Source organism: Pelobates fuscus, chromosome 8, assembly GCF_036172605.1.
Source record: "Pelobates fuscus isolate aPelFus1 chromosome 8, aPelFus1.pri, whole genome shotgun sequence".
NCBI classification, from domain to species: domain Eukaryota; kingdom Metazoa; phylum Chordata; class Amphibia; order Anura; family Pelobatidae; genus Pelobates; species Pelobates fuscus.
The window spans coordinates 61,753,935-61,770,562 of record NC_086324.1 but is presented as its reverse complement, the minus strand read 5'-3'; the positions used below and the strand labels follow the sequence as shown (position 1 = coordinate 61,770,562).

General features: G+C 38.6%; 1 protein-coding gene across 12 annotated transcripts in view; it reads right to left on the bottom strand.

Moving 5' to 3' along the window:
* Positions 1-16,628, bottom strand: part of UNC80 (unc-80 homolog, NALCN channel complex subunit) — a 157,118-nt gene that overhangs the window by 83,171 nt on the left and 57,319 nt on the right. For all 12 annotated transcript variants that reach the window (XM_063429936.1, XM_063429937.1, XM_063429942.1 and 9 more), the window contains exons 25-26: positions 8,609-8,742; positions 7,763-7,928 (exon numbers count right to left, since the gene is read on the bottom strand). In XM_063429936.1, the coding sequence (XP_063286006.1) occupies positions 7,763-7,928; positions 8,609-8,742 (300 nt within the window). The remainder of the gene's footprint in view (positions 1-7,762; positions 7,929-8,608; positions 8,743-16,628) is intronic.

Genomic DNA, 16,628 nt, shown 5'->3' with positions numbered 1-16,628 from the left:
AGGTCAGTTCAAGTGTTAAACTTTGAAATGTTGGTACAAATGATACAGCCTTAACACCCAGAAGTTCACGCTTTACCAGGAATTCAACTAGTGCGTCTCTGATGATATGGTAGCAGGCCAGAAGGCCTGGCAAAGGTAGGTTAAAAATGTCCCTATAAATAACTGGGAACTTTGGAACGCTAGGAACCTTCAATGCCAAACAGGGGTTCCATAGAGAAAAGTCTAGGGGCAATGAACCTAATACTCAGCACTGTACAAAATATGAATCACCTGTACAGAAAATAACCAAGTGAATGTTACTATTAGATTGGGTGCTGCTCTGCTAAATTGTTGGCTTCTGTATCTCTAACACATAAATGATCATTTCCGGATAAACGACATGTCAAGTAGAGCGTGTATGCTGTACATCACTTTGTGCTGCTTTTGTCTTATTTTATAGCATCTAGCTGTATCCCTATTGTTATCCATATCCATGACAAGTAGAGCGACTGTGGGAAAACGTATTTGTTTTGCCATTTATGTCCATTTTTAGACAAGATCTATTAAAGCAAGGGGATATACAAGGCACCACTTCGTGTACGTGCGTGGCTACATTTAAAGAGGGCTTGCTTTTGTAACATGAACTATATTAAAAGGAGTCACAGATTGAGGTAGTATGAGTAAATATCGAAGTACTATGTATCAATTCCACAATTACATTTAATAGCCGCTAGAGGTCACCAGAAAGCAAACTATCTTATGGCAGATTGGCTTGTTGGCTTGTCAAAATAGAATCAGACAAAATGTACATTGTCTATTTTACCCATGGTATATCTCTAGGTAAATGTAACAAAAGCATGTTGTATAACATACAAAATACACAATCCACTGCACTCTCTTATTCACTAAACAATAATTACAAATCTCACAGATTGTAATAGTTTTATTTAAAAACACCTCACCTAGGCAAAAAATAATGGGTGTTTAGTTACATTATATGATCATATATTGCATAAGCCTGCCACAACGTCAATGCTCCCCATTCTTGGCAGGTCCGACTCTAACAGCCTAATGTCTGCTCTTATGAGATCAATCCACTTACTCTGGCGTAAATGAGCTAAGGTTCAGTGCACAAACATGTTTAAAGGAGATTAGAAAAAACAGCATAACCAGTTTAGCAGTGAGTTGCTTGATCAAAAGGTCCTCATTCTTTGGCCAATTTTTTAAAAAGTCGGAGAACGAGCACATAAGAAGGAATATTTAGGACATGGTGCATGTGCAAATCTGATGCCACGCAGGAGGCGACACACCAATGGATGTTTACCTGCTTGAAGTCCGTTAGTGACCTATACAGGGAGTGCAGAATTATTAGGCAAATTAGTATTTTGACCACATCATCCTCTTTATGCATGTTGTCTTACTCCAAGCTGTATAGGCTCGAAAGCCTACTACCAATTAAGCATATTAGGTGATGTGCATCTCTGTAATGAGAAGGGGTGTGGTCTAATGACATCAACACCCTATATCAGGTGTGCATAATTATTAGGCAACTTCCTTTCCTTTGGCAAAATGGGTCAAAAGAAGGACTTGACGGGCTCAGAAAAGTCAAAAATAGTGAGATATCTTGCAGAGGGATGCAGCACTCTTAAAATTGCAAAGCTTCTGAAGCGTGATCATCGAACAATCAAGTGTTTCATTCAAAATAGTCAACAGGGTCGCAAGAAGCGTGTGGAAAAACCAAGGCGCAAAATAACTGCCCATGAACTGAGAAAAGTCAAGCGTGCAGCTGCCAAGATGCCACTTGCCACCAGTTTGGCCATATTTCAGAGCTGCAACATCACTGGAGTGCCCAAAAGCACAAGGTGTGCAATACTCAGAGACATGGCCAAGGTAAGAAAGGCTGAAAGACAACCACCACTGAACAAGACACACAAGCTGAAACGTCAAGACTGAGCCAAGAAATATCTCAAGACTGATTTTTATAAGGTTTTATGGACTGATGAAATGAGAGTGAGTCTTGATGGGCCAGATGGATGAGCCCGTGGCTGGATTGGTAAAGGGCAGAGAGCTCCAGTCCGACTCAGACGCCAGCAAGGTGGAGGTGGAGTACTGGTTTGGGCTGGTATCATCAAAGATGAGCTTGTGGGGCCTTTTCGGGTTGAGGATGGAGTCAAGCTCAACTCCCAGTCCTACTGCCAGTTTCTGGAAGACACCTTCTTCAAGCAGTGGTACAAGAAGAAGTCTGCATCCTTCAAGAAAAACATGATTTGCATGCAGGACAATGCTCCATCACACGCGTCCAAGTACTCTACAGCGTGGCTGGCAAGAAAGGGTATAAAAGAAGAAAATCTAATGACATGGCCTCCTTGTTCACCTGATCTGAACCCCATTGAGAACCTGTGGTCCATCATCAAATGTGAGATTTACAAGGAGGGAAAACAGTACACCTCTCTGAACAGTGTCTGGGAGGCTGTGGTTGCTTCTGCACGCAATGTTGATGGTGAACAGATCAAAACACTGACAGAATCCATGGATGGATGGCTTTTGAGTGTCCTTGCAAAGAAAGGTGGCTATATTGGTCACTGATTTGTTTTTGTTTTGTTTTTGAATGTCAGAAATGTATATTTGTGAATGTTGAGATGTTATATTGGTTTCACTGGTAAAAATAAATAATTGAAATGGGTATATATTTGTTTTTTGTTAAGTTGCCTAATAATTATGCACAGTAATAGTCACCTGCACACACAGATATCCCCCTAAAATAGCTAAAACTAAAAACAAACTAAAAACTACTTCCAAAAATATTCAGCTTTGATATTAATGAGTTTTTTGGGTTCATTGAGAACATGGTTGTTGTTCAATAATAAAATTAATCCTCAAAAATACAACTTGCCTAATAATTCTGCACTCCCTGTATAAATGTATTGTACGATAGGCCATGGTCAAAAAGTGCAGTCAAAACATGACTCACAGATGCAGATATGGGATGTTCCTGGACTAGAAGTTGATGTGAGTTCCTGCTGGGGTCCAGTAAGAGGTCGGAGAATACCGGTAGTAACCTCGGGAAGTCTATGGACATTTCCATGAGTGTAGGGAACCATGGTTGAGTCCTCCAGAAAGGAGATATGAGGATCAAGGAGGTCTGGTAACACCTGAGATGTAATAGAGTCCGAGCGATTAGATAGAAAGGGGGAAAGGCGTAATGGTGAGTATTCGGCCATGGTTGAAGAAAAGCATCTGCCGCTAGAACTTTTGGATCTTGTCTCCAGCTGAAGAACTTTGGCAGTTGGGAGTTCAAACGTGATGCAAACAGGTCGATATCTAAAGGGCCCCAAAGTGACTGTAAACAGCTAAAGGTAGAAGGGTTCAGTCGCCAATTGCTGGTATCTCGTAGGTGTCTGGAATTCCAATCTGCCACTACATTGGACATCGCCGTAATGTACTCTGCCTGTACTGAAATACTGTGAATAATTATTCTCACTGTATTGATGATGTCATTTTGGCGCCAACATTTGAATAATCATGTATCCCCTAAGTTTATATAAGCTTCTATGTACCAGGTTAATTACTATTATTGCCAGTTGATAAAGCCCTGTGTGGCGAAACGCGTTTTGGCTATTTTTATATATATTTTTATTGTATTAATAAAGGAATATTGGCTTTTTTACTATTTATTCGCCATATACCTTTTATTCTATTTCATTTTATTATTCCTATTTATTTATTTATATATATATTTTTTAACCCGGTCATACGTCACTTTGGAGCAGACCATCATCCAAAGAATCCTAGGTGGGGATTATACCACCCACGCCATCATATTGAGCAGTATATCCTGCTCATTCAAATGTGAGTACGCCCTCTACTTCTCAGACTTACTTTTATTAATACAGTGAGCACTATATTTGGTTTCTATTTTTCTTTCCTATCGAGGAATTATCTACACCTATATCCCGACAGTGGGGGGCCAACGCCACTGAATGCTAATCACACTTGAGCAAGTACATGCTCTTGAATAGGTGAATGAAATACCTCCCTAACATACACTTTATTCCATCTACTCAAACACAGTTTGCACTATTGGAGTCTTTCTGTTTTTTTTTTCATTCACATGTCCGCCATTGAGTCAAGATTTCCTATATAGCTATAGAAGATCCAGCCTCTCATTGACTACACTATCAAGTCGCTATTAGCCTATTGGAACCCACAAGAAGTTTACTATATATTGGGACTATTATGCACATATCTATTTTTATGCTCTGTTTGTCCTTTTATCATATGTGAGTAAAATATATATTTTTATCTATTTATTGTAATATTTCCTGTACAGCGCGACCTATTATTGTGTTTTTGCTATAAGTAGAAGAACCTCTGGGTCCACGAGACTGCCAAGGCCTGCCCCTAACTGGGAAGAACGGTGAGGTGGACTTGGACTCCGGTGCTGGAAACCTGAAGTGGATTTAGCCTCGAGAAGCCCGGTATGAATCCCGTGATGAATGGCCAGGAAGACGGCCCGATATCTGCCAGCCCAGCCAAAAAACTTTCATGCTGGCTTGCGCCTTATCAAGTACCGTAAAGGTACCTACATATGTGCCCAACTCTTTCACAAAGTTATCTCCAAACAGGAGGCCTTTTGCCTGTGGCCCAGGCTCTGAGAGAGCTAGGTTTACCAGCTTAGGCTATATTTGTATTATATAATTGCCTTGCCTTGCATCTTTCAGTGGCTACTGCATTATTGCCTTGCATCTTTCAGTGGCTACTGCATTATTGGCGTTGCCCAGCAAACATCGCTGGATCCGCCCCCTGATGGCTAACAAATCTGCAGGTATACCACCAGCCAGTGCTGTTTCGACCATGTCGAATATTTTTGCACTCGGTCCAAGGACATCCAGGATTTTATCCTGGCAGTTCCGCAAGGCAAAATCCAGGCCATTCTTGGCCTTCCAACCAGATTTGCCTAAAAATTGGGCAATTCCATATCAGGAATTGTGGGGCCGGACATTTTGCCTGGAGTTTTTTCCTTGCCACCTTGTCAAGCGATTTCCTAATACAAGCGGCAATGTATTTTGCCACGTGATCTAGGGGGTACCACTCTGAGGATCTTGGATGCTGCAAGGTATCCGGGTCAAAGAGCGTTCACCCTGAGGGTCAAAAAGGGTGGAGCCATCTACTTCATCTTTGGGGTCCTCTTCAGGTATGCGCAAGAAGCCGTGCTCAGTAAAATAAGCACTGGAGTCATAAGAGTCCTCCTCATCAGACTCGGTCAGTGCCTCCTCTTGTTCTGATTCAGAATTGGAAGAATCAATTAGGGCTTTTGCCCTCTTAAAGTTCCTCACCGATTTTGCCTCGTGGGGGGCTTTAAGTTGTGGTGCAACCCTATCCTCTGTGACAGAACGTACCCTGTCCGTCTGTAAGTTTTTGGAGGCATCCTCGTCTAAATGGTGAGATTATTTGGCGGACTTAGACCCACTGGGGGCCACCGGTTTACTCTCTGGTGGGTTAGAAATGAGAGTAGATTGTCGCTGGGTGGACATCAGTGCATGAGTGATCAAGTGGCACAGATTATCTGACATGGCCCCCATAGCAGTAAAGATGGCTTGCGTCACAGACTTAGCCATAGTAGCGTCTAGGAGCGAATGGAACTCCTCAAGATTAATTTGCTCCTGTGACACTTCATCCAATGTGGATGAATGTGCGGTAAGCTGCCAAGCAACCCAGCCATCCAAACTGCTTAATCCCGCCCCCAAATGAGCGGTATTGGCCGCGCAATAAAAAGCGTGGCAAAACCGCCAACCCCAAGATGGCCGCCGTGATGCGCACTTGCGATATGTGCATGTGCGAGTGGCGCTGGCCGCGAGCTGCCGGGACCGCGGAAAAGAAGAGTACCCGGTAGAAGGAAGGAGCCTCAGACCTGAGACTACACTGCAGCAACAGGACTGGTTGGGAAATAAACAAACCGACAAGATGACTGAGGGGAGGTGAGAGAGGGAGGTTGCAGGGAGGGATAGACGAAAGTTAGAGTAATTAACATTGCCCAAATTAAGACCGAGATATGAAAAAGTTGTACTTAGCTGAGGAGGCAGCAGCAAAGAAAGAGGAGTGGCTTAAGGTCACATGGGGCATTATTGTGCTAGGAACATCCTCATTGGATAACATGTTATATGTGGTTATCCTTTAGGGTACATGCTGTTTTGTTTTTCTTTGAATATCAACAATATCCTTTCTTTGCTGCTGAGGAATAAAGAAAGAGATTAAGCATAATACTCACCTCTGTGTCCTTTAATGAAAGCAAGTATTATCTAACTTATTTTGCAGCTGGGAAGGCTAAGCCAATATTCCTTGTTTGGTCCCAAATCTCAGTAAGGAGAGCTGTTGGGGAGGCAGTCTCTTACCTCTGTTTTGCTATACGGGTGCTTTGAGAGTTGTTGCCGTTCACTCTTTCTCCTCCTGGGAGGTTTTCCCTTTTTAAGTCTCCATTGGTATTACCCAATAGTGATGCAGCCATGGTGATCCAGGAAAGGCAAAATATCTTTCTTACTCACCCTTCATGGGTTTTCCTAGGATTTGGACTTTTGACAGCACTGGGGAGATCAAGAAGGGGGGCTTATTTACTGAATTGTTTAAATATATTACTGTCCTGACACCTGAAAGGTGATACCGTAATGGAAAATAGCCAGGAAAAGATAAATACGTGAAAATGAAGTAAGAAAACAATTTCCCCCTATCTGATAAATAGGGTTATTTACCAAACTGTGAATAGCAACAATTCACCAGGTATTTACAAATGTAAGGGCAGAATTACTGAAATTAGCGCTGTGCAGAATTGGGGAATGTTTCCGATTCAACTTGTGTGATTTGCAATTTCCAGTGAGTTCCTGACAATTCAAGGCTGAATACCCACAATATATTAAGAATTGAATACGTTTTGTTTTTTTTAATTTCAGTCGAAATGTTGAATTTAGGGGGCAACAGCTAACAGTATTCACCAAAGTGAGATTTGCTGGGAATTCAAAGTGAATTTCAAATTTAAGGACAAAGTAGCACATATGAAAATTAAAGTGACTTTGAGAATGTTCCTATTTCTTTGGATGTAATAATTGAAATTCTCTTTGACTTAATTTTGATTTCTCGGCAGACCTCACTTTTATAAACAACCTTGCAATAAAAATAAAAAAAATAAAAAAGTAATTCACATTATTTCTACTGACTATTTCAGCCTAGATTCTACATCTTATCTGTTACCTCAGCACAACTAACTGTTAAGTTAAGCTCCATTCCTGTATTGCTTACATCTGTATTTGTTAAGTATGTACAGAGTACTAACATTTTTAGTATTTAATCAAATACCAACAAACAATGTTAAATCATGGTTACAAGAAAACTGAATGCTGGATCCAGCATGCAAAGAATTACATTAGTCAGTTTAAATACACCTGATTCATCATTAAACAGACCAGTTATATATATATTTAAGTTTGGCTGAATCAAAACGGCTGCTTACATTTTAATACATAAATTACACCAATTTACATAAATACATGTATGCATTTGGCCTTATTAAAGTTATTAACTGTCAAAGATGTGTCCATTGCCCAAAATATGTAGAGACACCAGCATTCGGAGCATTTCTGCACAGTGTTACGACATATGCGACAACATGTCAAAAAACAGTGATGTCATCACAACACAATGCTCCAGATAATAGCCACAACAAAAATTGGGTAAGCATCTCAAAGAAGAAGGGAATGGCAGTTTGCCAATAGTTGGCTTAGGTCCTCCCTACCTTTCTTCTCCTCACACCCTGTGTCTGATTTAAGTGTGTGGCTGCTGCTATGCAGAGAGTCCTTCGAATCTTCGTTCTCATCTAAGATCCCAGCAAAACTGATCTTCCTCTCATACCTATGGCGGTCCATCTCTGGATCTAAGCGTAGACGGCAAGTGTCTAGGTCCTGTATTAGGGTAATAATGCAAATGGAATGATAAGGTCCTTTTATTTTTCTTGGATAGCTAAATCTTATATCTTGTTTTTTCTTGGATATCTTAGATATCTCACTCTTGTGATATATATAAGATTCATATATATATATAGATAAATATATATATAATGTATGACTCCATTAATCTTGGATGTTGGCTGTACTAAGACTAAGCATGACAGCTGATGTCAAACTGACTCCGAACTATGTCTGGATGAAACTGTTGGGAATTATAATTACATTAGACTCCAGTAATTTTAATAAAACATCTCAATTACTGTATGTTTCATGCACTTTATATTGAGATTTGGGTCATAGATTTCCTTTTTGTACATTCGATATTATGTATAAACAGCAAATTGTGTCTCAACATTCCGCATGTAAAGCAATCACCAGGGAGACCAATCAATTGTTCCTTCTGATTGATCCATGTTTAGAATTCTATTCTTGAATTACCCTTTACATTTTGCCATCAATATTAATACAAATGACTTACGCAATTTGCAAGTAAATGTATTGAGAAATATTACAACACCTCTTTTAAAACCAGTCAAATGTGTAATTATGTGGTGTGAAAGATATAAATGGAAGTACAAGATCTGAATTTGAAGACAATATAATATGTATAGTTTGAATTTAATACCAGGACATACCACAAGAGGCTCGGCACGGGGTCTTGGCAGACAAGGAAACGTCTCTCGTAAGAAGGTGGTGATTTCCAGAAGTAACTGACACGCAGACATCTTCAATGCAAACGGACAGCCACATTTTGTCGGGTTTACGGAACCTATGAATTGAGATTCTGGGTAAGGAGAGCAGATGTTGCTCAGACCTATAATGGTTACCAGTGCTTGATTTAAATAACCAGACACCCAACACCAGGGATCAGTGACCATTAGCCAATGAGGTGCACAGAAATGGACCTGATGCTCCATGTACAAGAATCCCCATTTTAATCACTTAAACAGCAAACCTGCTACAATTTAAAGTATTTGAAAGAAAATGCACAGTTGTATATGGAACAGAGAATGCCCCAATGTCTGTGCAAATAATTTACTTAGTGTAAACAGTAAAGTGTTGTTTTAAAAATATCAGCTCTTCTAATTTTAAAATTAAATTCTGGAGAACTGTGTCATTCTTGATTTAAAAACTGCCTAAAGGCAGTTCTGGTACACTGTGTGCACATTCAGTCTCTCGATCAATATGGAAGCCAATTATAAATGATCCCTGGTATGTTGAAGGAGTCTGTTCTGTCTCCTCTTCCTGTCCCTCTTGATTTACATCAGGTAAGGAAAGTGCAAGGGCTTGAAAGAACTTCTTTTTACTTTAAGAATTTACATTTAAAGGGACACTACTGCTACGTATGACTTTAATAGCCCTAGTGTTGAATTCTATTACCTGGGAAAAAGTTACTCCTGATGAGAACACTAGGAGGATAAAAAAGTAATCTGTTTGTCACAGGTAATAGGAACACTCATATATATCTCATATATAGAACTGAATGTCTACTTAAGATTAGAAATGAAAGAGGGCAAAGGTGTGAGAGCTTCAGATAAGTGGAGGGCCTCAAATCTGAAAGAAGAGGAAAAGATGGAGAATATGTGAGAGACAAAAAATAAAAAAACAAAACCATGGGGTTGGATTGAATTATCAGTAAAATGTAGAATTTGTGCCAGTTTTAAAATTCTCCAAAAATGACAACCAAAAAAATGAGCATATATGACACCAAATAATATTTGGCACAGATGTGTAGAAAAAAAAATATTTTCATCACACTTGCAGAAAATATACAGATCATTTGTCTGTTGATTGATATGTTCTTAATTTTTTTTAGACTATTTCCTCCAAATCATCATTCTAGTTGACCTGCATGTAAGATAAGTTGGGTGATGTTTCTGAGTCCACAGCCGGCCATTGCGCTTCCTGGGTCAAAGCCACACCAAAACCACACAACTTCACCAAAATCCATCTTAAGAAGTACACACACATACAAGAACACACAAACATAAATGCATGTGGAGCACCTTGCATGCCCATTACATTATAACACTAAAGGAGACTCTCCTTTGCCCCAGTTCCATATTTCACTCCCTCTGCTGCCACTGACTGTTAATATTCTCCGGTTCATTTTACAACACTTAGTACTATTCATATCCTCCTTCTACCAATTGATATCACCCTTCCACTGTCACACATTTGATAGATCCACATTTTTCAAGGATAAACTTCAAATCCATCCTCAATATAGTTACACTCACATACTAAGTATAGGTTTCCTAATTCATCCCTCTCCATTGCCATGTGCTTCCAATACCCCCCGATTTGCAATATTCCTTCGATACTATATCCACTGGTGGACATACCGCTGTCGCAGGGGTCGCAGCTGTGACAGGGCCCCGCCCACCAGGGGGCCCGGGTGCCCTGCGACCCGGTATGTATGCCAGTTTGCCAGCCTCTTCTCCTGGGGGGCCCAGGAGCTGGCCAAATCAGGGTCCCCCCGAGGCTGGCAGTGCTGTTAACGGGCGCGCGAGGCAGCAATCTCCACTGAGCGCTCTCTGCCCAGCTCCCTCGCGCGCACCGCAGTGATGCCGGATCAATTTTCGCACCGGGACACCATGGATCGTGTGTACGCCACTGACTATATTCTTGAATAATTCCTACTTGACTTGACATGATTACTGCCTCTTCAGCCTGGAGGTTTCACCATAATTAGTGGTTGCCTGGGTCCACCTCAGCCACCATTTTAACTCCTAAGGATCCTGCCATCGAATTGAATACTTTCAACACTCTATACATCTGTTCCAGATATTATTTAGTGAACTGGCTCATTAGAAATAACAAACAAGAAATAGAACTCCTACATAACTTTTGCAGATAATGGAATCCAAGCCATCCAGTAAGAACATGAGAGGGAAGAATAATGGTATTGCAAACATTGAACATTTACTAAAATATTCTGTATTCGATGTTCAACAAGACAACCCATTGTATGCAATAATGAAAACAGATTTTGTAATTGTCACATGTATATGTTTTTAAAGACATACAAAAAAGTAGTCCTAATTATGCACAGTGGGTATGCCTTGGAAATATAGACATATTGAGAAACCAATTTTATTTTAGTGAATTTGTCTTGTAAAATTTGTGATCAAATATGCCATGTCTAAAAATCACGAAACACAGGTCTTGGGATTCTCGTAAACATAAAGAGATAGTCCAAGTTATTATGTTCAATATTCTAGGTCCTTTGTAAAAAGCACTTCTGCTCACAGCATTAAAATAAAGATTTACATTTTTGGGGGGAATTCTTTTTTAGAAAAAAATATGATTGCTTTCCAATTTTATATATATATATATATTGTTGATTCTACATAAGTTTAAAGCATCAGATATTGAGTATGTACATAAATGAACATAAATCTACAAATCACAAATATTTGAGCTGCACTAATAGGAATCGTGAGGCCTGAGTACAAATGATCATGAAATATAAGGATAGGAGAACATTATAATATCAGGATATCTTGTAGTGTCTTGCTTGGGGGATACTGAAAGATTGGAATTGTTGGGATTGTTGAGATCAATTGTATAACTATGGCTTCAGAATATGTTGTGTTTTTTTACTCTATCGTGTGACGTTTTTAACTACCTGTTGATGAATATTTAATCTGGTTGGTACAAATGTAGTTGAAAAAGGAAGGGTCCATTGCATATGTGAAATGGAATTACTAGACTAAGGAGGAATTAGGTATCAGGATAATCAAATGTGAATATATGTCTGTAACATGAAGTGTCAAACGTGCAAATTATATTTATAACAGAATTGCAACTGGCTAAAATCCATCTTAAATTTAACACTACAAATCTAGCCAGTAAGACAAAAAAAGGTGGACTTTTTATGGTTTTGGACTGGACCGTAAAATACTCTCCAGTTTGGTTTTAATTGATCAAATCTTATGGTGGTTTCTCAACATGATACAATTAGGTTATGTGCATGCAGAGACGACAACATAACCTACTTTAGAAACATGCATTGTTCTAGAGCTAGAGTGGGGAAAAGCCATGTTATTAGCCCAGAATGATGCAACCAGAACGTATAGTTAAATATGGGTCCTTCATAGAATAGAGGAATGTGGGAAAATATACTTGAGACTAATCAAAGTAAGCTATAACATTGCAACATATTTTATCATCTACGACATTTGACAACATAATGGTCTACAGACTATGTGATTTTTTTTTTTTACATGCTTTACCAGTTATTTTAACATTGTAAAAATAGCATCTTAATGATTGCATTCATCACAATTGTATGCGTTTATATGCTAATAGTGAGCATTCATATATTACAGAAATATATACACTAATGATACTGTAAAACGTAGCGTCGGTTACATAGAGTAGCTCACAACAGATCGGGTTTCTAAAAAGATCTTAACAAATATTGAATATTAATAAATCTCCGTGGACTTTTGGCAGATAACTAGACCTGGGTCCAAGAGAACTAGCAGTATTTAGGACCAAAACTTCAAACATTAATCTAGTATTTTGGGGGTTCTGGTTGCACTTCTGACATTTTAAATATTCCCACGTAAAACATGAGAAATACATAGAAAGCATTTACATGGACAACATAACCAGCTTATGATAATCTCTTTAACTTGACCAAAATATCCTGCTTTACTCCATAGACATGCTATGCAAACTACTCATTTTTCGTTATAAGACCTTTTTCATGAACCAGATGTTTGAGGACAAAGTTGTGTCTTTTTTTTTTTAAATTATATTATATAAAAACTATTTATTTATCTTTTTACAATTTACAGTTTAATTAAGAAACCTACACAGGAAATTTTTACTGTATTTTTTTTTTTTTTTTGTAGAAGCATGTGATTTAGTTAGATATTTAGTATAAAACCTGCCAGCAAGGAAATCCCTTCTTTCTGACTTTATATTTAATACACCTGCTACAATACCTTAATTTAAAACACCCATTGACTACTCTAAATGCTTCTCAGCAGCTTAAACACATTTATTAAGTACTAAACCCTTACTAAACTATTACATGTCTAGAGCTGACTAAAATAACCCATTAAAGGAACACTATAGGGTCAGGAACACAAACATGTATTCCTGACCCTATAGGGTTAAAACCCCCATCTGGCCCCCCTGGGCCCCCCATGCATCCCTAAATATAGCAAAATCTTACTTGTATTCAAGCCTGAAGCTATAGCTCTGCATGCTGTTTGCCTCAGAAAAACAAGCTGTCTGCTGACATCATCAGAAGTGATGGCCTGATCCAATCATAATGCTTATCCATAGGATTGGTTGAGAGTGACAAGGAGGCAGATCAGGGGCAGAGCCAGCATGATTCAAACACAGCCCTGGCCAATCAGCATCTCCTCATAGAGATTAATTGAATCAATGAATCTCTATGAGGAACGTTCAGTGTCTGCATGCAGAGGGAGGAGACACTGAATGTGTGGATGCATTTTAGGCAGCCATGACCCAGGAAAGATCTCTAACAGCTATCTGAGGAATGGCCAGTGAAGTTATCCCTAGGCTGTAATGTAAACACTGCATTTTCTCTGAAAAGACAGTGTTTACAGCAAAAAGCCTGAAGCTAATGATTCTACTCACCAGAACAAATGGAATAAGCTGTAGTTGTTCTGGTGACTATAGTGTAAACTAATGACTAATGTAAAGTGCATCACTGAAACAATCATATATAAATAATAATGAAAATGGGTTAGTAATTCACATGACCACCATTTTATTCTGAAGGGTCCCACAATTTGTCTTTTTTGACAAAACATCAGGTAAGAGTCCCAGGCATTTTAGAGTGACAGATAAGGTAAAATCTTCTTGTGGTGCCCTAGACTTCATACAGGACATATGATAAGAGGACTTAATCACTTTAATACTCTGTTTACTTATTCTTAATTATTTTTATAATAATTATTATTTATAATGCGCCAACAAATTCCGCAGCCTAATATGTATTTGTGAGGTTTGTAAATAAAATCAAGTGTAGAATTCTACACCTCTTTATTCTGCAACTAGACATCTCCGTCTTAGCTCCCTGTCAATCATTGTTAAAAACTCTGTCCTTTGCACCTGTCAATCATCATAGAGAAAACATACAGATAAGAGGAGAAATTAAGCAATATTTCTACAGCTCATTGTTATTAGCAACGTTTGCCCTGGCCTTGCCCTGTCTGAACTAGATTAGGATGCCATTTACTGAATCTTTAATGTAAATGTAAAAGAAGCCTGAGTATCTCATGAAAGAAAGGTTAACACAAGTCCGGTGATTTTCAATGTTTTATTCTATAATGTAAACTCCAGAGATATGACAGTTCCTTTTCTTATAAGGAGGCAGGAACCACACTGCAGAGTTCATTACTCTATGCTGTGCTAGAATAGAATACAAGGGTAATCATATAACAATGGGATCAGGGGGTCCCCAAGCCCTCTGTCCTCATATAAACAGACCGTAGGAGTTGATTAACGTACCCTGAGGGTTAAAAAAACTCTATCCTGTCTTCATCTGATAAGTCATCAGTTCTCATATTATACACAATATGGCATCACTCAAAGAACAGCACAAGTTTACCCACTAGTTGTTTACCTACTAAAGAATAAAAAAAGAAACCACTCTAAATATCCAGAGGAATCCTGTCTGGTGAAGGACTACACTTATAATTAAACCAAAATGAATCTCAACCTATAAAGAAAGTATATACAGTGCATCAATTTTCCCATAGTCAGGGTTGGGCCTTAGACCAGGGGTAGGCTGTAAAGCTCCAGACGCTGTGGACTACAGCTCCCTTCATTTTTTGCCAGCATGTTGGCTATAATGGTAGTCCACAACATCTGGGGTGCTGGAGGTTGGCTACCCCTGACCTAGACAGTCCTGGTGCTAGAGGACGCAAGAGTCTAGACGGGAAGAAAGGGTCAGCACCAGTTTTCAGGTGGTATATGTAAAAAATCAGGATGGGGAAATATATAGTGTAGTATTCTTAGCACAAAAGGAGAATAAGTAGGAAAGACACTTACAAATTTCAGGAGCTCCTGAAAATTCCCGTTCTATGAGCATGAATGGTGCAATCCCTGCTTATGGATTCTTCTAAACTCCCTCAGTTGCAATCATTTCCCAGAATATATAAAAAATATAAAACATACAGATAGACTAACCAAAATGGGTAAAATAAATGAAGTAGAAATGCACTCACGTGTTGTGGAGCCTATGTATTGACTACTAAAAGATAGCCTGGGGTGGTATGACCCCCTCTCTGGGATCATACCCCTCCACGCTATCTTTTCTATCTTTTAGTAGATAGCGTGCAGTGGTATGATCCCCACTTTCTGCATGTGTAGTGTGCAAAAAAACAAATTAAAAAATACACTGCATCTGTGATATGATTTAGTGCAAATAAATGGAAAATAGCTTACAAAGATGGGGAAAAGTGGGTTGTGATCAATCCAATCAGCGTAGGTGGTATTTTACCCACCAAGAAAAGTGATATCCAACAGGTAATGTTCTAAAAGCAGGAGGGTCCAAAGTGTCTTAAATAAATAGATTTATTTATAATTTTTTTTAACTTTAATCTGACACACAATAAGCTAAATAACAATAAAATATAAAGTAAAAAGTAACACTAACACAATGGCACTTTGAAAAAGGAACATTTGGTTAAACGAGTTAGTGTTACTCTTACTTTATATTTTATTATTATTTTTTAACCTGTTTGGATTGAGCTAAACCCACTTTTGCACCATCTTTGTAAGTTATTTTCATTGTATTTGCACTAAATAATATCACAGTATACACTATATTTTTTATTTCAGTTTTTTAAATACTACACATACGGGGAGGACTTTCACTCAGCAGTATCCCAAAGTGGGGATGATACCACTCCACAGTGTGCACTATATTTTGTATTTCTGTTTTTTTTTTTTGCATACTACACATATGGAGAGTGGAGATCATACAACTACACGCTATCTACTAAAAGATAGAAAAGATAGCGTGGAGTGGTATAATCTCAGAGTGGGGTATATGCCACTCTACATTATCTTTTAGAAGCCAACACATAGGCTCCACAATACGTGAGTGTATTTCTATTTTATTTATCTTTTCAATTTCATCCCGATATACTGAACTAGATTGGTCTATCTGTATGTTTTATATCTTTTATATTTCCAGAATCACTGATCGAAACCAAGGGAGTTTACAAGAAGCGGGATTGTACTGCTCACCCTCATAGAATAGGAGCTTTCAGGAGTACAATTACACTATAGTACAATTACACTATATATTTCTCCATCTTCTTCTTTTTACAGATACCACAGGGAAACACTGTGAGGTGCTATCACTTTCTTCTTGTGCAAGCATATTACATTTATCAGGAAAAAGAAGAGACTCCGGATGTTTGAGCTGGCTACTCTCATCCAACGGACACAACTTGAGTGCTAAACATCATATACATTTCAGCAAAAGACTAAACACTTTGTTTGATTCTTGGTATCTTGTTTACCTTTTTTTTTAGCAGTACCTAAAGTAAACTTTTAAAAAAAAAAAACATCTGGTTCATAAATTGAGCTGCAAAAGTGTGTTTTCTTTGTTATATAGAGTAGTAAGCACAGTATTATTTTGCCAGTTAAAGTAAG